We start from the raw sequence: 26,658 nt of genomic DNA, 5'->3' as shown, positions 1-26,658 counted from the left end.
TTTTCGGTAACAGAAACTCAAAACTGAGCATAGAAATATCAAAACTCGAAATCTTTGAAAACAGAAATAGGATTCGGAGTCCTTACTGCGAGACAAACAAATCTTCCAACTGCGTCGTCGGACGAAAAGCGCTCTGTGGGCTCCAAAACCAAGCTTTTCCTTCTCTTCCTTCTCTTTCTCTCTCCTAATTTCTCTTTCTCTCTCTTCAAATGAATCCAAAATATCTCTATCGGATATTTATTAACACTGATTGTTCCGGACGATCCAAAATTCGTCCCGGGACGATTTGCCCTCGGGCAGAATTTCGTCCATACGAAATTAAATAGCGTCCGGACGACTTGCTCTCTGAACAAATTTCGTCCAGACGGATCGTCCCGACCCTTCCAGGTTCGTACAGATGAAATTGACAGATTCTTCACAATTTTCTTCAGTTCGTCCCGTACTAAATCCAGTTCGTACGGACTAACTGCACTAAAAAAATCAGCTTTGGAGGGGGTTTTACACCACGGCCGCTGAATTCTATGCTCTACAACAACAAGGGACATGGAGCCTTGTACCACGTCCTCCTCAATCCTCCACGATAGGATGCAAATGGACGTTTCGCACAAAGCGTCACGCCGACGGATCCATTGCCAAACACAAGGCCAGGCTGGTTGCTCTCGGAAATCATCAGGAGTACGGTCTGGACTATACATAAACGTTTAGTCCAGTCGCCAAACTCCCAACTATCCGTATTCTTCTTACAATCGCTCTGCACAATGACTGGCCGGTCCACCAACTTGATGTGGCCAATGCATTTTTGCACGGTGAACTCTCGGAGACAGTCTACATGAATCAACCCAAGGGATTCGAAGACTCCACACACCCAGACCACGTATGTCGACTTCACAAAGCCATCTACGGCCTCAAACAGGCTCCTCGACAATGGTATAACACGTTCACCTCTCATCTCGTTTCACTCGGCTTCTCTCATAGTACATCCGATCCGTCGCTGCTCATCCTTCGCCAACAGAAAACCACAATATTCCTTCTCATATACGTTGACGACATCCTTATCACGGGTAATAACTCGGATGTTCTCAAACATATTCTGGAGCAACTAAGTCTCAAATTTGCAATGAAGAACCTTGGCGATGTACACTCTTTTCTCGAAATCCAGATAGACCGCACGGCTCACAACTATTTCCTATCTCAAAAAGCCTACGCAACGTCCATACTTCACTTGGCTCAACTCTCTGATTGTAAGCCTATTGCAAATCCATCATGCACTAAAGTACCGCCGAACATACAACCTGATGTCGTACTCTCGGATTCTTCGTTATACCGTCGGATCACAGGCTCACTTCAATACCTAACTCTCACTCGCCCGGACATCTCCTACAGCGTCAATTGCCTCTCCCAACATATGCATCAACCTCTACCCGAGCATACATTCCTTCTCAAGAGACTACTTCGTTATCTCAAAGGTACACTTGACTTTGGCATTCCTATATCCAAGTCTAACTTATCTCTCAAATCCTTTTCAGATGCTGACAGGGCAGGCGATCCTAGCTCAAGGAAATCAACATCCGGTTACTGCTCTTATCTCGGTGATACTCTCATATCTTGGACAGTCAAGAAACAGACCACCGTGGCCCGTTCATCTACCGAGTCGGAATATCGATCCTTGGCTGCACTCATCACTGACACCATCTGGCTCCGCCGAATTCTCTCCGACTTCGACATTGCGCAAGATCAGCCCACAGACGTTTTTTGTGACAATACGTCGGCCATAGCACTAGCGAACAACCCGGTGTTTCACGCATGTACCAAACAAGAAATTGATCACCGCTTTGTTCGCGACCATATTCAGCAACGAAGTATTCGTCTTTTGCCGATTAGCACTATTGATCAGGTGGCTGACATCTTCACCAAACCCTTGTCTACTCCTCAATTTCAAGCTCTTCGAAACAAACTGAGTGTCATGCAAAGACCCATCAATTTGCCGGGGGGTATTAGAGTACAACAGACAAACAACTGATATAAATATGTAGCTTTTGTATTTCACGTTCTTATATAGCCTCTTGTGTAACCAGATGTCTAAAATCTATATATAGAACTGTACCGTTGGTGTTTAAACAATAATAGAAATTCTCTTTTACCTTTCTCTTCTACTGCTCTGCCTTCTCTCTGTTCCATACTTTCTACAGTTTCGTACTGCTTTTTAAAATAGCTTTCTAGTATAAAAATTTCTTAAATAGCTTTTTTAAAAAGTAAGAAGAAAGCCACCTTTGGAACGACTTCTTTATTGCTTCTTGAAACAACTTTTTAGTACCAAAATTAAATTTTTGCACTAAAAATTTTTAAAAAACAATTAAAATAGAAATTTAGTACCAAAAATTTAATTGTTATACTAAAATTCTATTTTAAGAAGTAATAAAAAGCTATTTGGGACTGCTTTTTTATTGCTTCTTAAAATTGATTTTAATACAATTTTTTTTTTACTTTTATACTAAAAAGTTGTTTTAAGAAACAGTAAAAAAGCCATCAAAACAAAACCTTAATCTTCATTTTGTAATAGCTTTTTACCGCTATTTTTTCGTTACTTCGAAAAAAAGTTTGAGCAAAAAGTTGTTACAAAAAAGTACTAAGAAAACCCAAAAAGGCTTTGTTTGTGATAGCTTTCTAGAAAGTTTATACTAAAAAGTTGTTTTTAATAAGAGATTTAGGTTTTGTTTGGGACGGCTTTCTTACTATTTCTCAAAGTATTTTTCTAGTACAAAAATTTAAAAATTAAAATTTTTTGTACTAAAAAAATTGCTTCATAAAGCTGTAAAAAAGCAATCTCAAACGAAGCCTTAAAAAGTTACTTTCTGTGCAACTGCTTTGCAAAATAATAAGAAAATTGTCTAAAAAAAAAACCTTTTCAAAAGGTCTGGAATGATACATACTATGATCATTTGGTCCTTCCTTGCATTTGTCCCTGCACTTGCGACCAACTTCGACGTCTGCCATACCAAACTAACTTGTTTTTGAACTCTACAATAGCTCAAATGGCAGTAGGCTTCTTGCAGAACACCTCAATCTTTTTCAAATTCTTTTGAAACCGCTGCTACTACAAATAAATGCAGCACTGTTCATGCAATTACTCTTTGAAATTGCTATCACATAATCATTTAAGCTACCAAGTCATCATCTTCTTCTTCTTTTTCAACCTCATTTTCATCTCTCTTGTCAGTATCCAAAACATCACATGCACTAACTGTTTTGTTTTTTAAACAAGAAATAGCTCATATTGTATTCAACAACAAAGTATTTCCCCTCTAATTTATAACAGAAGTTGGTAGCTCTCACACAACATCAACCAATCATCAACAAAAAAGGCTTCTTTTTTTAACCGTGACATCTCATTCTTCCAGCTTAATTAGCAGAATTTCAAAGCACATGTTCACATATAGGGGTGTCAAAATTTGACCCGATCTGAAACCCGAAATCAATATCAGGTTCAGAACAACCGGTTTAAGAGTCAGGTTTGGATTTGAGATTTTGACGCGTTTTATAAAATCGGGTAGGGTTTGAGTTGACTAGAAGACCCAAAATCAACCCGTGTTAACCCGGGAATATCGCACGTGAGTCACGTCCGCGCTGGCCTATGCCGCTATCTTCGTCCCGTCTGTGCTGACCTCGTCTCGTCGAATGACCGCGTTTGACGTGATGACGTGCCACTGCCGCCTTCCCTTATGCTAGCAGGTTTGTTTTTCCTCTTCTTCCGCTTGCACTGTGCCATTGACGACGCTTGGCTTTGAGTTGGATTTGTGGAAACTTCTCCTTCTAGGTTTCGACAACATTCCTTCATGTGGGGTCATAAAATCACAACAGCTAGCTCGCCTTTCTCCCATTCGCACGCTTCTTCGGCCAAATCTTGCAAGTTGCAGGTAGTTTCGTGACGTGTCGGGTCAACACGGCAACCCGGTGAATCAGGTCTGGGTTACATTTTCTGACCAGTTTTCAAGAACAAGCCAGGTTTGGGTCTTGTAAAATAGTAGCGGATCAATATCAGGTTTGACCCGAACATGACCTGTGACCCTATTTTAACACCCCTATTCACATGTATAACAAAACATAATCACATGCTAGCAAACTAAGGCTTCATTTGGAACGACTTTCTTACTGCTTTTTAAAACATATTTATAGTACAAAAATTAAATTTTTTTTACTAGAAAATTAATTTAAGAAGTAGTAAGAAAGTCATCCCAAACGAAATCAAATTAAACAAAGAAGGAAAATTAAAAAGCCATTTCATTAGAGCTAAGATGAAAGAAGCTTGTTTAGCTTTCTTCTCATTTAAGCAAACCTAGAGGGTGGACTGGTTGTTCATTATAGCAATGTCCGCATCATGTTAAATTGTTACTATTTGTTTGTGAGAACCACTCAATAAAGGAATACAATGACATATAGTAGTATGTAAGAAGCTTTATAGATTTCATTATTGCTCCTAGATCATAATTTTTTTTTTTTAATATTCTAGATTTCATTTGAGACAGTTTTATTATTACTTTGTAAAGCTGCTATGAAGAAAGTAATTTTGTAAAGTTGTTGTAGAAAATAATTTTTTAGCAATTTTTTTTTTTTTGAAAACAATGTAAAAGCAATGATCAAATAAAAATTATGATTGTGGCCTGCAAAGCACAACAATAAGAAAGCTATTTCAAATGAAGTATTAGGCTTCGTTTGGAACGGCTTTCTTACTGTTTCTTGAAGCAACTTTTTAATACAAAATTTTTAATTTGTTCTATAAAGCTGCTTTAAGAAGTTGTAAGATGTTCCAATCGAAGTAAGATACTTTAAGAAGTAGTAAGAAAGTCATTCCAAATGAAGCCTTCAGTATCTTTTGTCATATAAGAAACAATTGCAACTTAAAATTTTGTATGCACTACTGCATTTATACTGTTAAAACTTCTGATTGCAAGCAATAACAATGTAAATTCAAATATTAGTACCCTAGGAGTATAGAAGTTTACAAGAGTAAAAGTACAAAAAAAAACACACACACAATATTCTACAAAATATATAAATTTATTATGTGAAACCATTATATAGAGGGTGTAGGGGTGTAAACGAGTAGAGCCGAGCTCGAGTTATCTCTAGCTTGAGCTTGAGTAACTAGCACGTTTATAACAAAAGAGAGAATAATTATGATTCAAGTAGTTCTTACAATAAAATTATAAAAAGAATGAAAAACTAGAAGATAAATAATAATTTAAAAAATAATTATTTAATATAGGAATGTGAGATATAATTTTTGAATATTTTTAATAGCTTTATACTTGAACTTCTTAATTTTAATTTAATTTAATTTAAATGTATTTTATATTAATATTTTTTGTTGGAGCAGCCTCACAAGCTAATAAATCAAGTCAAGGTTGGTTCAAATTTGACTCCTTAGCTCATCGAACACAACTCATAAGTCGGCGTGACTACTTATACCACTGAGAGGGTGTCAAAATTGGCCATCTAAGGGGAAGCTTGTGCTCCTTGGTTCACTCCTTTTTAAAATTTTATAATTAAAATAATTACTTAATAATGTAATATAGTTAGGAAAACACACTAATCTATTCAATTAAATTAGTTGGAAATTGATTAGGAGAAAGGATCAGATCACCCTTTAATGGGCAACTTGGCTACATGAAGGCCAAGGAGCAGAAACTGTCCCTTTAAAGAACAACCTCGATCTTTTAATATTTTATCAATTCATGCTCTCTGTTAAAAAATAAGATTTTAATGTGATCCTCTTAAAAACTCATCCTTTTTGACATCAAATTCCAACTCAAATAGGATTTGGCCAAACATGCCTCAATTGCTTATATGCATAAATCATTTGAAAGAGTGAATCACAAATAGAATGAAAGTTGCCACTTTTGGCATCATTAAGTGACATAAAATGATCAGAAACATTTAAAAAAAAATGAAGTCTATGATTGACAAAGAACAATACAATTCATGGTTTAGAACTTTGAGCAATTTTTAGGCAAGCCTGTGGCATGATCAGCCACAACAATCTCCATCTCTCCACAGCTAATGATATCCTGCCCAAGCTTAGCTCCAGCCATCTTCAACCCCTTCAAAGATATTGCCTGGTTGAACAGATTGATTACTGGAAGCCTTGATGCCGGCGGCATCTTCCCCGACGGCAAGAACCTTGTGAAATCATCCTTCATCAATGGCACTTCAAAGTCCTCCTTGTTGTGCTTCAGAATATTGTCTTTTGCACTGATATGAGCACCAGGTTCCATGTGGTTGGTTGAGAAGCTCATTTGATTGGGGAAGTTTGGATAGAGACTCACATAACCCCTCAAATACATCATATCAATCAGAAACTTCTTCCATGAAGCCTGCCAGCCATTAGTTCTTGACTTGGGGATTTGAACTGGGTTTTGCTTTGCATCTTCTGTGAATCTTGAGCTCATATAAGCATAGAATTCCCTCCATTGCTTGGGGAAGAACACAGCACCCCAACTGCAAGGGAGCTGGTGTAGATAAGGAGTGTTGGGATGTATTTTCTTGAAGAAATCTGTGGCATTCCATTTGGGCCTTTCTTTGACAACTTCGACAAGGCGAGGACTGTAAAGGGAAATTGAAGATAGCTCTGGGAGAGAGATTTGGGGGTCGTAGTGGAATGAAAGGAGTGAGTATTTGATCCAGAGGTAGTAGTAAGGGGAGACCTCAATGTCATCTTCAAGAAGGAGACCAAAGTCATCATCAGAAGCAGGATACCAGCTCTCGCTCACTGCTCGAATGAGGCCACCTTGGATGATCCTTCTTCGTATGTGTTTGGGTCCATGGGGCCAATGGAAGGATCCAACAACTTTAAGAGTTGGTTCATCAACTTTGCTGTCCATGTTGAAACTTAGAGGGATTTCATCACCAAGATAAAATGCATTCTTGAGGGATAGAAGGAGTCTTTGAAGAGAGTTTGCACGGTTCTGGGTGATGATGTTGACAGAGATTTTCATTCTGTTCCAGTCTGTAGGAAAATGGAAATTTTCAATGATTTTGAACTCTACAAATTCCTTCAAACTTGAATGTGATGAATTTACTCACACGCAGAATGGAAAAAAATAAAGTCATTATTTTCTGAAATATTTTTCTATGTAACCATATTGAAATTACAATTCCATTTAAGTAAAATTGTTATACAACAACAAAAACATAAAGCCTTTGTCCCACTACGTTGGTCAGCTACATGAGTCCTTTTTCATCATTGTGTTTTGTTAAAAGTCAAATTCTCATTTAAATCTAATAAAGAAAGATCATTTTTAATATTTTCTAACCAAATCTTTTTAAGTCCACCTCTACCTTTTTTAACATAAGTCAAATCTATAAATGAAAAAAAAAAAAAATCAACATGTTCAAGTCAAAGGGAAAGAGTAATTACTTGGCAATGCAGAAGGTCTTAAATCAGGCATCCATAGAACCTTAGTTATAGCAGATCTAGGCAAAAGAACAAGTACTGAGTGGTTCAAGCTACTTTCTGAAGCCATTTTTAGTGCATTTTTAACATTCTCATCTATATCTGCTACTGTTATAAGAAGGCTTGGATTGTGGATCTTAACAAGCCCTTTCATGCTAGAGTACACAGCTTGCATAATTGGAACTTCTGAATTCGACACATCGGAAATAGATCCGATCTCCAAATCTAAGATCTTAAACCTCCTCTCCTTGCAAACAGATTTTGGCCATTTGAGAACATCTGTAGCTTCTTCACAAGGGCAGTACTTACCACCAGAGACAGCAATGTAGGCCTTTCTTCCAACCGTGGAGCGAAATTTTTCGAGGAGTGGGGCTAGAGCTTTCACTTCTCCTATAGAATGAGCATAGAAGAGAGCATCTATCTTCTGTGGGTTCATGGCTGCCCATTGAGTGATATAACCGGTGGAGAGCGCCCTCCACCATTGATCATCTCGAACCTGTATGATATCCTTAAAGATAACTGTGGTTTCAGAAACATAAGCAAGCCTGTGCTCACTATCTCCCCATGTTTCCTTGTCATTTGGATCAACAGGTAGCACAAATGAGCCTGCATTTCTGTATTTCTGGAGCTGATAGCTGCAAATTACAAGTGAATCATGGTAGAGAATAATCTCAAAATTAGCTCAAAATCTAATGAACAATATGGTGTGAATATGTGAGATGTTGGTCCAGTTTTAACTAGGTTGTTCCTGCTTGTTATCACACTCCTGTAAATTCCTATAAGTATGATGCTTTTGAGATGTATTATTTAGGGAAAATTTTGAATAAAGTTTTTGTTGTATTCCCTCCAAATTTATGACTCTCTTCCTCTCTCTCTCTTAAGATGAGATCTCATGAACTTTTCTCCTGAATTTTAACAGAATAAGTGAATAGCTAAATAAACTTCTGACAATGGTTTGAAAAGACAAACACCGAAAAAACTGTCTCAAATGAACCCTAAATTTGGTCGAGAATAACTTTATCAAAACTTTTTTCTCAATAGCCATTAAGCATGCTTGTCCATAAAGTAAAGTGAATTATATCAACGTATCTAAATAGGAAGGAAGCTGATTCATCTTACATAACAAAATAGATTTCATTGTGTTATACCTGAGGTGCAGATCTTCACCAGTCATGAAAGTTAAGGGAGTCTCAACAAATAATGTCTTGACAAGATTAGTAGATAGAAACCATGAGCTAGACAGGAAATCGACCTGAACTATCTTATTTACTGTGATGTTATAGGCAGGATCAGGCAAATATAGCCCTGTCTCCTTTGTCCTGAACTTTCTGTAGCTTGGAAAAGTAAAATCCTTCTGCCTAAATGGCAAGATCCTTCCAATGCTCCCCAAAACAGAATTCTTATACTTTTCTATACCCCCAACATGAGCTAAAATCTCCAGCATTTTCCTCCCAGGAATCATATCATCATCAATAATGTAAACAAAGTCTGATTCTGTCTGCAATGCCATCTGAAACCTTCCATAATACTTGAAATCGTAGCTTGAGCTTATGAAGCTAATCCTCGAATTATTATAACTTTCCACAATTCTCCTTAATGAAAGTTCATTTGGGCTCCCGAAAGAAAGAACCCATACATGATGGAAGGGAAGTGTCTGATTTAGCAGTGAGTTCAGTTGAGCACAAAGAGTTTTCCTCTTGAAGTGGTTCAAAATTACAGTAATTTTCGGAATTTTTGGACCGTTAATGCTCCACTGAGACTTCATATTCATGAGCTCAGCCAGTGTTTCAGTTCCTGAGTTCTTCTTCTGAAACTCTAATATCTCATCATAAAGCTCTCTTTTGAGCCTTATCATGACTTCATCATTTGATTTCTTCTGCTCAAAATCGATTTTTTCATACTCACAGACCTCCATTGGGGACTGAATCATCACTGGATTATCTTGGAGGACAGATAACATTCTAGGCTGAACTATGAAGTTCTTCCATTGTTTTGCTATTTGAGTTGCCCATGAGAAGTCCGGTTTAGTTCTCAGATCAATAGCCGGGCTCATGTAATATAGTAGGAAAGTCGCATAGATTGCAAATGCAAGTTGAAGACAAGTGAGAATAGTAACAAGGCGTGAAGTAGAGCGCTTGGCTGCTCTAATCTTACTTCCTTTTCCATTAACATAATCTGTAATTATACCATCCAAGTACTCCTCACTTCTTAAACTAGGATTTCGAACTAAGCCCATTTTCCAAACTCCAGCTTCAGAAGAAAGGTTTCTGTTTGATGAAATAGTTCTTGCCAAGTCAATAAATCTTTACAAAAGTCTTTGATGCTTTTGATTAAAGGCCTATATACAGTAACACAGAGCTGTTCAAGAATGAATCACAAAGAACAAAAGATAAGAAAAACATAAAATAAAACAACTGAGTGCCAAACAACATTTTGGAAACTTTAATCCTACTGTGTTGATCAATACCATTTCATGCTTGTTAGTGATTGAATTAATGAGTTACTAAAACCCACCATTCACAGTATTAAATAGATTTAAGTATTTCTCTCCTCGTAAATCTTAAAGGAGCAATTGCATACATAACACTTGAATATTGGCTATTGATAAAACTAACACATTACTATATTCATTTTTTAATTTATCACTCAAATATCAAATTCATAGCAAAATTCTAACCTTTATTTATCGCTTCAATTAAATTACCAACGATTTGAATGTGGCATTCCAAAATACACAAATTCAAATAACAACAACAACAATAAGCCTTTATCTCACTATGTGGGGTTGGCAACTTGAATTATTTTTCTCCATTGTGTCATATTAATAGTCAAATTATCATTTAAATATAATAAAAAAAGTCATTTTTAGTACTTTCTAATCAAGACTTTTTAGGTTTACTTCTACCTTTCTTAACATAGGCTGAATATAATACAACTACTCTCCAAACATGATCATAAGAAAGCCGACGTTTTATGTGATCAAACCATCTAAACCGACTCTCACTAATTTTATCCACCACTGGAGCTACTCCAACCTTTTAACATATATACTCGTTTCGCACTCTATCTCTGAGTATAAAGCCACTCATCCATCTGAGCATCTTCATCTCTACAACACTTAATTTTATGTTTCTCTTTTAATGACTATCATCTGCTAAAGCTAGATACATAGATTCAATAAATAAACGTTATTGTTAGTTCTCAAGATTTAATAAGATTTAACATTTGTCATGTTAAACAAAATGTTAATTCTCTTAAGATTTTTATAAATTTAAATTTAGAGGCTTTACTAAATCTGGAAGAGTAAAAAAAAGAATGTAGACAGCTTCAGTTAAAATGAGAACAGAACCCCATATATGAATGTTGGTGAACTCTTCAAAGAAATTTTACTACTGTAAAACTCACCAGTCAGCAAATTTTTGCTAGTTTGCTTTAAATCCCTCCACTTGCTGCTACGTAAAGTATCCTCAAATAATCTTTGCAAAAAGAAAACCTGTTCAGAAAGGGAGGTATAAGGAGCAAATAAAGGAAAAAGCAGTAATGGAAGCGAAAGATGAACTGAAAGCTTACTCTCTACAGAGCTCTTAGCTAAAATCCAATGAAGAGGTCAAACAGCAAGAGAAAAAGAAGAGGAAACTGCGTCTGCTGAAGGCCAATGTGTAAAGGGATTTTGATAGTGAAATATATAGAATACGGAAGTAATGAGTTCATATATATATTTTTTAATTAAATCGGGAAGAGCAATGAAAGCAGTGGAGTTCACTTGGAATGTAAGAAATTTAAGTAAAGAAGAAGGCCATTACAGTATCTTCGCACATTATCATTCTTCTTTCTTCGATTGATATCCTTTCAGTACAGATTTCAAGCCGAAAAATTGGGGAAGAGGGAACCATTTGGGATCTGCGCCTTCTTAATTGGAAAATAAACAAAGGGAAGCTAAACAAAATTCAAAATTTTCAGAAATAGTGTCTGTAAAATATTTACGTGATGAGCTGGTAATGGTTTTTTAATAAATTCAACGGCTTTTTCCGATGCTTATAGCTGTGGCATTTCTCTCTGTCGTTGAGAAGATGGAAGACAATGGTGCGAGGAGAAGGAAGTTAGAAGATTATTAAGTTTTTTTAGAATAATTAATAGGTTTAATAGGCTTCATTTGAGACGATTTTAATATTATTTTTTAAAGTAAATTTTTAATAAAAAATTTAAATTTTTTATTAAAAATTTACTTTAAAAAATAATATGAAAGTGATCCAATAGAAGTCTTAGATTTTATTTGGGACGATTTTTTTACTGGTTCTTAAAGCAGAGTTATAGAAAACTATTTTTAGAAGCAATAAAAAAGCCGTCCCAAGTACGAATATTCATTTGGGATGGCTTTCTTACTGCTTTCAAAGCATCTTTTTAGTTAAAAAAATTCTTAAATTAAAAAATTTAATACAAATAATTTGATGTTATTTATTGTGAAATTTATAGCAAAAGAACAAAATATTATGAGAACTATTTTTTATGAAATTTTATATAATGCATCATATATTTTCTTGTAAGAAAACATATTTCTGACCATGTGGCCTTTCTTGTTAGAAGTTGGATGCTATTTTCTTCTGTTTTTTATTTTATTTTTTTTTTCATTATTCATAGGAACGTTCAATTCTCGTTGAAGTTGAAAATTAAGGCTTTGTTTGAGACGATTTTTTTACTGCTTCTTAAAACAATTTTTTAGTATAAAAATTTTAATTTTTATACTAGAAAGCAGCTTTAAGAAGCTGTAAGAAAGCCATCCCAAACGAAGCCTAAATTAGTAACTTTTAAAAATCACTTTAGAAAGCAAGTTTCTAGTTAAAAAATCTTTTAAAAACAGCAAAAAATAGTGGTTAACCAAAAATTAGGGTTGTAATATGCAAAACAAAGCATTAAGGATGACCATTTAGTTGGAAATTAATAGCTTTCTTAGTACTTTCTAAGATAATTTTTCAGCATAAAAATATTTAGTTCAAAATATTTTTATATTAAAAAACTGCTTTAAAAGTTAAAAAAGAAAGCTTTCCCAAACGAAATCTTAATCATAATACAAATACACAAATCAATAATAACACTCAGAACATGGATGATGGATCGAGTCGAAACTCCCCAACCATCGGAGAGATTATTCTGTGTGGTGTTTGAATGTGTCTGGAGGTCAATTTGAAAGCATCACATCATCTAATACATTGAGTGATGTTGCGCTTCCAAATTGACCTCTGAACACATTCGAACATCGCACATAATAATTTTTTCAACCACTGAGCCACAAGTAAAGCGACCTACTTAAAAGAATCCATCCAATGCCCAAAAAGATAACAAAAAATAAGCCTAAAAATAAGCTCAAAACGCCAAAGAAGAAGAGAACAAAACTCTTGAAATAAAACAAAAAAATCTCCAATCCCCATACCTCCAAAACCTGTAGAAGAATCCCACATCTCAAGATACAGAAGAAATGCTTGCGATTCAGTCAATCAATCACTTTCATTTAAATTAGGAGCATAGAGCCCATAGGCAAAATGACACCAAATCAAGCTTCAATTAATCACAGGGCCACCACCTCCTCCGCCATTGAAGGATCTCTGCACTTCTCAATTCTCTTCAGATTTCCAACTCTCATTTTAATAAAGGCGAAGCCTTTTTCAGCACATTTATATGCAATCACTGCAAGATGATAACTTTGACCTTCATATTATTATATCGCTATCAAAATAATCAAATCTCTCTCTCTCTCTCTCTCTCTCTCTTCTCCGGTGGAAGCTCCCCTAATATAGTTTTTTGACCAACAGTGAAGGAAAAATATGAAGGAGAAGGAGAAGAAGACAAGCCAAAGATAAGGAGAAGGTTTCAGTGAAATGCCTGCTTGCCTAATTTCTGTATTATTTTTTTAGTAGCAAGAAAAGTTTTGCCTCACCCTGCCTAATAAGTTGGGTTTATGGCATTTTTACGTGTGAGAAAAAGTTGAGCTTGTTACGCAACTCTTCTTGGCCTATTGGTTGAGAGCTTAGGCTTCCAACTAAGAGGTTTAGGGTTCGAGTCTATGTGTATGCGTTGTGTGTGTGAGTTTGCCTTAAATGGCCTAAATGTCTCAAAAAAAATTTAAAAAAAAAAAAAAAAAGTTGAGCTTGTTGATCATATGGCTCGAGCTCGACTTGTTAAATAGCTCGTTGAGTCAAATTTGATGAGCCAATGAGCTATGATACAGCTATCATAGACTCGATTTGTAGCTCTTGAGTTGACTTGTTTAAAAAATTATTAATTTAAGTATATTTGATGGAAATTTTATATTAGAATAACATTATACAAATTGTGTTAAAATGGTCTTAAAATTTTTGTACTAAAAAGCTATTTTAAGAAGCAGTAGGGAAGCCGTCTTAAACTTGATTAATTTATCAAACTCAAGCTCGAATTGGAGATAGCTCAAGCTCAACTCAACTCGTATGCGCTCTTAAGCTTCGTTTGAGATAGCTTAAAGCTTCGTTCGGTAAGACTTTTTTGTTGATTCTTAAATCAGTTTTTTAGTATAAATTTTTAATTTTTGAACTAAAAAATTGTTTTAAGAAACAACTAAAAAGCTGTCCCAATTGAAGTTTGATGTTTTTTCACTGCTTTTAAGAAATCTTTGTATGAGAAAGTTCTTTCAAAAAGCAATAAGAAAGTTATCACAAATGAAGCCTTAGTTGAGGGCTTTCATCGGGCAATGTAGGCTTTGTTTGGAACTGCTTTCTTATTGTTTCTTAAAACAATTTTCAAGTATAAAAGTTAAAAAATTTATTTTAAAAAAACTTAAAAAAACAACAAAAAAACCGTCCCGAATAAAGCATAAGTCAACCAAGAGAGCAATAATATAAAATAGAAAACCCTAAACAAACAAGAAAGGTGTAGCCATTGCTGCTCCCGCTGATATTTTTCACACGGACTCAATACTAAGTGGAGTTACGTGTGGCAGAAATTGGTTTGAATGTTTGATTTGCGTAAATAAATAAATGAAAACCTCTTTCAATTTGCAATTCTTTTTATTTCGAAATCTACCTTTTATGCTGATATAATATTAATCATATAAATTATGTAATTGATTAATTTTATTTTCAGTTATGATAAGTGCATTTATCACAATTTTGAGATAAATTTTTTTTCAGTTTTTATATGAAATTTATATTACATAAAACTACATCATAATATAATATTCTTACATAAAACTACAATCATAATATAATACTCATTTTTGACATAAAGATTGACGAAAATGCATTTATTTATAATAATTTTGCAAATAAAATCACAATTGTGAGGTCATTTTTTATAAAATAGAAAAGTAACAAATTTGAAATATTTTCTTACCTAAATTTTAAATTTATAATATATAATATACTTGTTTAAATACACGTTCGTCACACGCAGTTCGACAAGATTTTAAAAATTAATAAAAACTTTTCAATATAGAAAACTATTAATTATATTATTTATAAAAAAATAGATTTATCTTATAAGTTAATCAATACTAATATTTTTTTTTTTAAAAAAAAATTCATCTTAATGATAAAATTAAAAAAATTGAAGAATAATTCTAAAGATGATATGATTCTTAAATCGAATAATAGTTTTAAATGCATATAATGGAAGTACCAAATAACAAATAATTTATATGAATTACTTATTCAATAAAATTGAAGTTGTTGAGTAATATGTAATTTAAAACTTGCCACATAAAATTTATTTACAATATGAGTTAAAAAAATAAATTAGCTTAGAGCTTCTAACTAAGTTTAATTCATTATTTATATTTAAAATACATCATTATTCAACAAATATGTTATAAAGTATTGGTCAAATGAAAAATTACGAGCGAAAGCTGCTTTAAGAAGCATTATGAAGTTTTGAAACTCCTAAATAGGCTTTAGATATTTGATTTGGGCTCCTTTGGGTTCGGATTGAATCAAATTTGATGTCGTTGGGTTCGTCTTCTTGAGATATTCAATTTGATTATAAGCTTATTGAAGTTGGAGATCAGATGGTCCTTATTTTTATTCAAGAAGTTTTCAATTTATATTTGCATCAAAATTCGTGCAAGATTAAGACTTTTTTGGTGACGTATCAGGAGTGTAAAATAAGTTTTTTGGTTGGAGATGCCCTATTATTAAACTAGGCGCTGAAATAAATGGATAAAAAACTAAAACAATATATTACAATTGATGTACTTGAAATGCGAGAAACCAGGTCTTCAACTTGGGAGAAATTATTTTGCGTGGTCAATGAACGGTGTCCGGAGATGAATGAGAGCGAGCTGCGCCACTTTTTTACCGTGTACCGGATGATATGGCACGTTCCCATTTGTCTCCGGACGATAATAATTTCTCTCAACTTGGAGGGAGGCCCTTAAATTTGCATGAAAGAACCCGAAAGGTGATTGCTAGTATCAAATTTTATCACAAGCAACAATGTCTTAGGCTTCATTTGGGACGATTTTTTTTACTAATTCGTAAAATTATTGTATAAAAAATAATTTAAAAAAAATGTTATAGAAAGCAACTTCTTAGTATAAAAATATTTTGAAAGCAACAAAAAAATAACAGTCAAACATAAATCATGGTAACTATATGAAAAAGCAAAATAATTAAAAAAACTGTCTCAAACAAAACCTTAGCCCTCTATAGCTTTGTCTATTTTTGAAATCAATGGTTTAAAGGCTCAAAGTAAAATTAAGACTTCATTTGAGACAACTTTCTTACTACTTTCTAAAAGAACTATCACAAACAAAGCCTAAATGTTTGTTGATCAATGTCCAATGTAAGTTTAAAGGCATATTATCCAATAAAAATAATAAAAGAATAATAAAAATAAATAATGATGATAAAAAACACTAATTTTTATGATCAAAGAAAAAATGAAGTCAAATCTACTTATTTTATTAAAGTTTAAATATGAATTAATAATATATATATATATATAAATTACCTCTGATCAAAGTTGATGAATAATAAGTAGATATGATATAGAGTTAGATTTAAAATAATGCAAATTAAATAACAATTTTTAAAATTATAATCATACTTAATTTAAATCATCTCTATTAGCTATTAATTCAGCCATTTCATATATTGATTCTTTTTTTTTTCTTAGTGACAGAAAATAAGAGAAAAAAAATAATAAGAACTCAAATTGAATGGCTCAGTTATTGGCCGAGGCTCCCATCTTCCTCGAAGTCAAGCACAAATCCTCCAATTTGGTGAAGATAAATGCGACAAAATCAAGCCAAGCCACCCGAGCAAGAGACGAACACCAAAGGTTGTCATTAGCCATGACGACGAAGAAACGAGCTCCAACCACATCATAGCCCAGCGAATCGACAACCAACAAAACTCGAATGAATCACCAAAAAAACCAGCCAGAGAAGAGGGCCAAAAAAACCAAGAAAACTACATACCCCGTCTACCCTCCCACGAGATCCAACAGAGCCAACCGGGCAGTCACGAACCAATTTAAATCATGTCCAGGATTAAAACCTCCACAATACTCCGAAGAAGAATCAGATTCAAAATCAGACAAACAGTAAAGCCAATCAAGATGAACCCTCACATCCACCCCAGAATTATCTCCCACATGATACACTAACGCTTGGGGCTCGATAAGTTCACTGGCACATCCACAAAAGCATTAGGAATAACCTCACATCTAACAACATCGCCTATAACAAGAGCCTCAGAAGACTCCACGCCAGCATTAGATAAGGGAGAAACATCCCCTCCCCTCACAACAGCAGGGTCACCCAACGAAATAGCAGGCTCAGACACAGGCAAAACCGCATAAAAAAGAGCATCATCTCCCTCACCAACAGCATGAGAAGGGAGAGAGGAGGGAGGGACACCCTCAGTTAAGGAAATCAAGCCCCCATTAACTAAATTGCCAGATTCCTTACATTCACCAGAAACAGCCCTACCGTTTTCCATAACTGGGTCAGGGATAACTACATTCCCCCCCTCTCAGAAATAGACTCAATAACATTATCATTGGACACAGGCAGAACATTCATTAAAATGGGAATCAGATGCAAAAGGAATAGCACCAACCACATTATCAGAAACAAGAAGGTCACAAGGACCCTCCACAATCCGCTTCTTGTTAACAACCAACGACGAATTAACAACAGCATCAGTTTTCACATTAGCAACAGGCAAAACCACATTCACACGAGATTAAGGAACATTCAAAGTGGCAGGAGAACTACCACACTCACCCTTAGAGTGACCAAGTCACTTGCACAACACCCAGTAAGCAGACAAATCCTCTAATTGAACATACCCAGAATTCTCCGAACCAAGCCAAATTTTATGAGGAAACTCCTTTGTAATGTCTAGCTGCACAAGGACCCGCTCCACAGATGGCCTAGACTCGACAGAAGTTGAGTTGACTACTTTTAAGGGACGACCAAACATATATTGATATCTCATAATTAATTATGATAAGTAAATAACAAGTAAATGCAAATTTAAATCTTTTTCATTAAATAGTAAAATTAATTATCAATTATTCTATCTAATTTATTATATAGGCCCAAATCTATTTTTATTGAACAATAACTCTTATCAATAGTAATTAGTTATTTAATTAACAATCTAACTAGCCTTATTAAATTGTTCATGAAAGCTAACTTACCTAATTACTAAATTAATTAATTATTTCATACATAATTCCTAGCATCATAGATTAATAAAATTTTAGATACTAATGATCAGAATGATTAGTCCATGCATTCTACTTGATTGAAAATTTCGCAAAACTATATTTCCAAAATATTCAAAATCACAAAAAAAAATCTATAAAAACCAAAACAATTAAAATATAACTACCAAACCAGTTTTCTTTTTTTAATTGAATATTACTTTTTAAAAACAATTAAAAAAAAGCAAATGCAAATTCTTGAATTTTTTTTTAATTTTGAATGAAATAAATTACAAACTTATAGCAATTTTTACAAAAAAAAAAAAACATCCAAGATAAATTTCGGCAACTTTTTAGTATTTTCTTTTTTATTTTTTCGTTTAATTTATTCCACAAAAAATAATTCTTTTACAACCAAATCTATTTCAAGATAAATTCCAACCTTTTTTTGTGTTTTCTAAAGAAGAAATTATTATGTGCTAATGCCGAACGCCTTCCAGAGACCAACTAGAATCATCCACATCGGTGATGCGGCTCGATACTACTCAGTATTGCTGGCGTGGCTCATTCTTATTAGTCTCCGGATGTTGAACTACATTCAACGTCCGCACAGAATAATTTCTCTTTCTAAAGGAGCTTTCTCATAAAAAAAAAAATCTAATTAACAGATTACAACCATCAACCAATGCTCCTCCTAAGGGAAAACTGATATAGAGATAACAGAAAGTATGAGAACAATACAAAACCCAAATATGCCACAGATTACAACCAAAACCAAATGCTCCTCCTAAGGGAAAAAGCTTTTCTATGCACATCAATTAAAGCATAAAAACGAAGAACAAATCACCCCTTAACCAACCTTAACCATTCCTTCACCACTCTTTCTCCTCCCTTAGCACCTTCACATTCTCCATTTTCCCACCACACAATAGCTAACTTTATTCATTTACAAGACAGGAGTATACCCCACCATGTAAGACCGTTGAGTTCTTTCCCTTCCCTTTACCCTTTTTTATCCAATATTCCCTTCCCACTATCTCAATTCTCAATACTCAAGAGAGGCAAGGAAGAACAGAAAAAACCAAAACAAAAAAACAAAAAAGGAGCAGTGGAATGTTTGCAGATCTACAATGCTGAAATTACCTTGGATCTGGACGGGAGGGAAAGGACCTTGCAGGCCTGATGGTTGGCCTTGAATGCCTTGGAGATGGACATAAAGTTTGTGAGCGATGAAGCATGTCAACCATTGATGGTGTCTGGTAAGAATGGAGGAGGCTGGAACTATCTGTTGAGTTCCCCCGCGCAGTTGCCCTCTGCCATGAATGAGAGCTCAGTCCTGAAAGCACATAAGCTCTTCCAGATTCTTCATACCTCTGCCTGCTTTCCATCCTCTCCTGCATCTCTCTCAGTTCAGCATTCAGGGCAGCACATAGCTGATCACCAGACTTTCCTGCCATGGACTCCGAGAGAATCACCCGGCGAGCCTCAAGAATCAATACTGCTTCAGAAAGAGCGCCTCGCTCCGCTGCCGCCCTTGCTTCAGCAATGGTCTCTGCCGCGCAGATTCGATTCCTCTCCCGGTCTACTTCGATGGACATAACTCTTTCTGATACTGCTTCTGGCCTTTGAATTATCACATCTTTACTGTTCAAAGTCACCACTTCTTTTGATAACGGATCTCTGTAGGAGCAACCAACTTTGAGTAGAACAATCTCTTCATCAGTCACTGGTGGGACGTTTACAGAAACAAGAAAGTCTCTTTCTTCATCTGCATACAGATCTCCAACACTGATAGAACCCTTCATTCCATCAACAACTTGATTGGCATAACTACCTGATCTTATCGGAGCAAGGTGGATGCCAGGGTGTAGGCACTCAACTTGAACAATCAATTCTTGTACCACAACACTAAGGAGGCCACCAATGCACTGTGCAAAGGCGTCCTGAATTGCGCACTCGGACTCTATGAACGAAAAGGTCCCGCCTGAAATCTCTGAGATAGAATGCATGGAGAAAGAATCATGGTCTGCGCCAAAACCAAAAGCATGAACTGGAATTTGATGGCCGGCATTGCAACGGATGGAAGATGGGACCAGAGATTGGTAGTCCGGAATAGGACGGTTGACTCCATTGCCGCTCGAGGATACGGTGTAGGTGTCTTGCCCATCAGAGAGGAGTATAATGCTGCAAACTGAGTTTTTCTCCTTTCGTTCTTCGATCACTTTGGCGCCTTTCCTGAGTCCATCAGCGATGTTGGTGCCACCACTCGAAACCAGGGAATTTACAGCCTGCAATACAAGCTGCCTGCCAGACTCAGTCATACGGCGAAGAGGCAAAAGACGTCGTGCGGTAGAAGAGAAAGCAACAACCGAGAGTCGATCGGAAGAGCCAAGATTCTGGATAACAAATCCCATAGCCCGCTTCAGCAATGCAAGCTTTGTGCCAGCCATGCTTCCACTGATATCAAGCACTGTGACCAGATCAATAGGTGCCCGAGAAGGTTGATGTGTGGTTAGACTCGCATTCTGATTCCCACAAGCAATGGGACTTGCAACAGCGCAAGGGGCCTTTAGGTGGATCAATATAGAAAAAGATTCTTCAGAAGCCATCTTTGGAATGGCAGAATATTCGGGGTATGCTTTAACATCAATTGTACTGGTCAATCCATGCTCAGGAGCTTCAGTAAGAAACCCTATAGGCTCATCATCATCATAAACATTTGGTTCAGAGATGTTTAAAAGAGAAGCCAGCGGATTTTGCCGGTTGGATAAATCTGTACGAGGAAGCCGCCGTAAAAGCGTTATTGTACTATCATCTTGTGGCCAGTTCGCCGGATTTACTCTAGCTCTTACATGAGGAAGATCAGAGTAAGTAGGACCTAAGAAAGGGATCTCCTTCCATTTAGCCCTGCAAATAGGGCACACACAATTGCCATGTTTGACATTGGAAGCAATACAGTTGAAGTGAAAGGCGTGTGAACATTCTCCAGTAAAGAGGGCACCATGGCCTGCTTTCATGCTCTCCAAGCATATAGCACAGGTTTTCTGCATGAATAGTAGTTATGAGAACGTTGAAGTTATAAAAGAAGTATCTTTTCAATTGAAAGTTCAAAAAATAAAATCCAAAAACTAGGCAGTGAGTAATTACAAAGACAAGGATGAAATCAAGCATAATCCAATTTATTCAGAAATTATACATAAAACAACACTAGCTATTCTCAGGTTACCAGACAAAAAGAAAGGGGGGAGAATTTTAATACTGGTTAAATTTTATTTATCGAGTTGCATTTCAGTTCTTGGGGGATCAAAATTTACCCAAAACTGTTTAAAATTTTGATCTACTTAACATAAAATCTTGCTTTAATAAGTTGCAGCAAATGAATACCTCTAAATCTTATGTGCCCCATAAACCCATAGAGGTTTGAATTAAAAACCCAAAAACACTCTGACGTTGTGCCTCACAGCACAAGCTTAGAAACACACAAGCTGGATAATGAAAGCGGACAACAAGGAAAACCTTAAAACCCCACTCAGATACTATAATAAACACCAATTACTAATAAAACTTAAGCTTCATATGGGACGGCTTTCTTATTATTTTTTAAAACAGCTTTTTAATATAAATTTTTTAATTTTTGTACTACAAAGCTCCTTTAAGAAGCAGTAACAAAGCCGTCCCAAACAAAGCCTTAGTGGCATGATAAAAACTTTTACTTGGGGAGATAGATAAGAGCAAGGCCAAAGATGCCAATGAATCCAGACGGCATTGCTAATAATCTTAATTTTCTTGATGATAATTGTGAAAGTAAACAGTAAATAGTAAGAACTACTAGGCTTAACATCTTAAACTCATATATTGAAGCTTTGAATAACTGATATTTAAAACATAAATACATATTGAAATCATTATTTCAATGATTTTTAATGAGCGATGCTTCCCGCATGTAAAAAGTCAACTCCTTTTCCAAACCTTTATGCATGTAATGGAGTATACAAGAAGAGCTGCTGATCAAGAATGTAACGGGCCAACATCATATAACAACAACAACAACAGCAAGCTTTCGGCCCACTACGTGGGGTCGGCTACATGAATCCTTTTTCTCCATTGTGTCATGTTAAAAATCAAATTCTCATTTAAATATAATAAAGAAAGATCATTTCTGATATTTTCTAACCAAGTCTTTTTAAGTCTACCTCTATCTTTCTTAACACAAGTCAAATCTAATACCTATATTTTCACATTATATAGCATTGAAAGTTTGTTGACAACATGGATACAAAGAACATTTTTCTTCCACAATATAAAGCAAAGACTGGAAATCATTTGTCTCAATCAAAATTACATACCAGGACTTTCAACTTAAAAACATTTTTGCAAAACATTGGAAATAAGATCTTTAAAGGCCACAGTATGCTCTTAGGAAGATCACCTATTTCTACTAAGAAGCAGGTGGCAGAAAATTCAAATAGTCCAAAAAATTATGGAGCTCATGGCCAGTAGGAATTCTCAGAAATCATTGGCAGCTTTGCACTCTATTAACGCAGCTCTAAAACAAGAGTTTTGGATCAAAGATGAAAAAAAGAATAATAATTGCACAACCATATTACTGATAAAATCTAACAAAGGCAAGCAAACGCAAACAAAGTACCATCAGTTAAATGCCCATTTTAAATCTACTCTACAATAGTTCAAATTTCGTTTGGGACGGCTTTCTTCATGCTTCTTTAAGCTTTTTATACTAGAAAGCTGCTTTAATAAGTAATAAAAAAGCCATCCCAAACCAAGCCTCAGTGTCCATCCTTAAAGTTCAAAACTTGCAACTTCAATGATAAGCGATGAAAATTGGGGTGGCCTCCCCCATCCCCAAATCACCAAATCATAATAGAATGCAAAAGAAATAGTTGCTTAAATAGGATCACCAATCAATTTCTGCACACTTATCTATTAACTTCACATAGAATCATCAATTCTGGGTTTAGGCAACATTTTCACTTCACACTGACCAAAAAGTACATTCAACAATTGTGTTTTTTTTTTTTTGGGAGAAGATTCAGCGATTGAATTCTCTTAACTTCCATAGAGCAATAAGTTGACAGATCACAGAGAGAATTTGGCGAAGTTTTCAACCAAACTTAATGCAAATCAAATAATAATAAAGAGAAACTATGAAGAAAAGACTAAAATTCCCAAAACGCAAAAAGCAAACCCTGCAGGTTGAAAAGCATTTTTGCCAATCAAAGAAGTGATATCCACTTACAGTAAGGACAGCGGAGAAATTAAAGAAAGATGATGCACTCCTTTCATATACTAGTCGATTGCGACTCACAAAGTAAGAGCCACAGGCTATCTCCCTACCAGAAGGCCATGAGGACCAAACAAAAGGAAATGGAAACATAATAAGAGGCCATTAAAGCAGTGGCCGAGTGGCCGGGAGTTTTGTTCCCGCCGTCGGTCCGATTTAGGCTAACTTAGGTGATCGCCATTCTCGACTTGAGAGAGAGAGAGAGAGAGAGAGAGAGAGAGAGAGAGAGAGAGAGAGAGAGAAGTCAAAAGTACTGAAACCAGATCACATGCCTCCGGTGGTGAAAACTAAAGGACAAAATCCAGCATATAAATTAGCTGGAATTTCTCTAAATATCAACCCCAAAAAAGAGACCGGTAGATCAGCAACAACCTCACATTTAACAAACAAAAAAAAAATCTAACCTTGTATGATCTGCTCCCAGACTTGGACAACCGGAGACAGGAGGAGGCTGGGGTCGAGGCAATCGGCATCAGCGAGAGAAATCCTTGGTCTGAACCACTGCCGGAAGACGCCATGGAAGCGCCAGCCATTACAGCGGATGCGTCCGACGTCCTCCCAGTTCCCGACCGCAGGTTCTCCTCCTCATCCCTAGTCCTCGGCTCGAATACGCACAGGTTCAGCCCTAGCGCAACCTTCGCTTTTCTCCACATACCCCCTATTTTCCCCTACCGAGCGCTCGCCTCTAGGGTTTCCCAGATCCAGGCGGCTGGGTTCACGATCCTCTCTGTTCTTAACAAGATAAGATGGGTCTAACGCGCGCAAGGAGGAGGGTACAGCGAAAGAGGAGAAAAAGAAACTGGATGGGATCTAAAGCCGTGAAGCCGGTTCAGAAGCAAAATGCCCTCCTAACTCTCTATCTCCGAGCCGCCATTAGAGGCTAGAGAGAGAATATGTGCTTTAAAAAGCGAAAAACCTCGCTTCCCTCTGTGGTTTTGACCTAAAGGAAGCAGCTTTTTGAAACGCTTAAGGTCCACAGGCAAAAACTTGTACAAATTTATAGACTTTCTTTTGGCTTTCGTAAGCTAATCGCCCATGGTTGTCGTTTTTTCCGGGAATTTGACAATTTGTAACCAGGGAGGCCACGGCAGCTGGGTAATTTATCAAACATGTTGAGGGTAGTATGGGAATTCTGTATCCAGATTTGGATTGATTAATCGGCCGGCGCGATAACAAGAGGGGTTGCTGGAGTGTGGGTGAAAGCGAAATGATGACCCAAGCAGTTTTTTCCTTTTACCCCTTCAATTTTTAAATTTGCGAAATTACATCTTTTTTTTGCAAACTCTGAATATCTCAACTTATTGACTTCAGAAAATAAAAATTATATTTGTCACGATTAATTACAATATCTGGCGTTAGAGAGACATAAAATTTATTGCAAAGATTTGGTAAACCTAAATAAAATAAATTAAGAGTGGTTAGAAGAAGTCTAGTATGAGTTAGGTGTTGGTTTAGTAGCGAAGGCAAATGATGACTTAGTTGGCGGCAATGACCGTCCGCGTTGACCTAGACAAAAGTCATCGACTATTGTAGATGATGATGTTGAGATTAGTGTTGACGACATGCATTAACTTTGTTGGTCACCGCAAATATAAGAGTATTTCAATAGGCGTTAGCCTTATTGGCAATGTCGTGCGTAGATGTTGGTGTCAATTATGTGCGTTAACTTTATTAGAGATGATGTGTGTCTATGCTGGTTGATGGCATGTGTCGACGTTGTTGTCAATAAAATGCATTAGCCTTGATGATGGAAGGCATTCAGAGTTGATGTTGATAGTACGAAGATGTAAGTCGTATTAGTGATGATGTGAGTCGGCATTGGTGTTGACGATGTTCATTAATTTATTGGTGTTGGTGTGTGTCAATAGTCATGTCAACCTTCTTAGCGATGTTATGTGTAATGGCTAGTTTATACAGCATGATTCAACGTTGCTGGAGATGGCATGTTCTACTTTTAGTTTGATGGCAGTCTATAGATGGTAATCAAGCTATGGTAAATGTGCAACAGTGGTAGGGCAACAATAGTCAGATAATTGTGGTCGAGCGATGTTAGCCAAGCGATAGTGCATGAGCAATGGTGTTTAGGTGCAACGATTATCAATCTTGATTATCATCTAGCAAAACTCTCTCGAACTCCAGATGTCCTATCCCTTTCATATGAATAATGGGAGATATTTATAAATTTTCAGAGTTACATTTTTTATTTTTTATTTTTTAGTCAAAATCCACAATCGATTAGTATATATCTGATTATACTATTTTTAGGCATCTAATTGCTTTAGTGACATTGAAATTGAGAAATTTTAGGCTCACTATATTCCTCTCTTCAAGACGAATATTTTACCAAATGCACATAATATTTAGAGATCCTTTGATACGTCAAACAATAACTTGAAGTTTTTTACTATACTTTTAAGTGCTTGATTTATATTCATTTAGACTTAAATCAATGTGTTTTGAGTCTCATGGAGTTTATTAAACTCAGAGTTTAGATCATCTTGAATTTAGTTTTAAAAATTTTTAATTCAAATATTGTATCAAGATCCTCTTGCTTGACTAGATGGATGTTTTAGTTATTTTCAAATATCAAGATCTATGTTGTTTGAAAACAAATTTAATCTTCATAGTTTTTAGGCAGAAGATTTTCTTTAAAAAATTATGAGGTGGAACCACTTCTAGATCTGAACATAGAGCTCACTTTAAGAAAAGATTATTATATACGGAGTCCAGACGCAGCCTTTTATCTAGACTCCAATCAGGTGCAGCCACGTAGGCTTAAAAAAAGCCACGTGGCTCTACTTGATTGGAGTCTGGATGAAATGCGGGCTCCGCATGTAATAACTTCCCCCCTTCAAGGCCTTAAATTAAATAAACTATCTTCAATCATCTTTGCGCATATATATAAATATAATTAAGTGGATCATTCATGGCTCTTGCTTACTATATTGGGCATGTCAGATATTGAAAATATAACAAAATATTATAAATTCTTACTGCTAAAAAAACAATTAATAAATTTTGCTCCAAACTCTTAGAAGTTATCAAAATTAGCCCTAAAAGCTCCAATGGGCATAAAAATTTTGAACACTAAGTCAAACGCGTTAAAAAAAAAAAAAAGATTCACATGGACCCAAGTCGGCAAGAATAGATCAATTTAAGCTCGAAATGGGCTCGAATATATCTCGCAGGTTGAATCGGTTGCTAACCATCGTCGTCTACAACAATTGAT

General features: G+C 35.7%; 3 protein-coding genes across 4 annotated transcripts; 1 reads left to right on the top strand and 2 right to left on the bottom strand.

Annotated features, from left to right (window-relative positions):
- Positions 1-1,117: 1,117 nt before the first annotated feature.
- On the top strand, positions 1,118-2,020 carry LOC110102960 (uncharacterized mitochondrial protein AtMg00810-like). The gene has a single exon (XM_020831487.1). It carries the CDS (start codon positions 1,118-1,120, stop codon positions 2,018-2,020), a length of 903 nt encoding a protein of 300 aa, XP_020687146.1.
- Positions 2,021-5,582: 3,562 nt separating this feature from the next.
- LOC110102985 lies at positions 5,583-9,686 on the bottom strand. Its single transcript, XM_028700299.1, has 3 exons — positions 8,599-9,686; positions 7,415-8,085; positions 5,583-7,003 (listed from the first exon to the last, which is right to left on the bottom strand). The coding sequence occupies exons 1-3, from the start codon at positions 9,684-9,686 to the stop codon at positions 5,985-5,987; spliced, it is 2,778 nt and encodes a 925-aa protein (XP_028556132.1). The 3' UTR covers positions 5,583-5,984.
- Positions 9,687-18,805: 9,119 nt separating this feature from the next.
- Positions 18,806-24,475, bottom strand: LOC110102971 (E3 ubiquitin-protein ligase WAV3). 2 transcript variants are annotated; one of them, XM_020831498.2, is made up of 2 exons: positions 23,834-24,475; positions 18,806-21,171 (listed from the first exon to the last, which is right to left on the bottom strand). In XM_020831498.2, exons 1-2 carry the CDS (start codon positions 24,080-24,082, stop codon positions 19,267-19,269), a joined length of 2,154 nt encoding a protein of 717 aa, XP_020687157.1. In that variant the 5' UTR covers positions 24,083-24,475; the 3' UTR covers positions 18,806-19,266. The 2 variants fall into 2 exon arrangements, with proteins under 2 accessions (XP_020687157.1, XP_020687158.1); XM_020831499.2 differs by lacking the exon at positions 23,834-24,475 and adding an exon at positions 23,385-23,641.
- Between the last annotated feature and the right edge of the window lie 2,183 nt (positions 24,476-26,658).

The sequence above is a fragment of the Dendrobium catenatum genome, unplaced genomic scaffold (assembly GCF_001605985.2).
Source record: "Dendrobium catenatum unplaced genomic scaffold, ASM160598v2 fragScaff_scaffold_1482, whole genome shotgun sequence".
In the NCBI taxonomy this organism is placed as follows: Eukaryota; Viridiplantae; Streptophyta; class Magnoliopsida; order Asparagales; family Orchidaceae; genus Dendrobium; species Dendrobium catenatum.
This window is presented reverse-complemented; position numbering and strand designations above follow the sequence as displayed.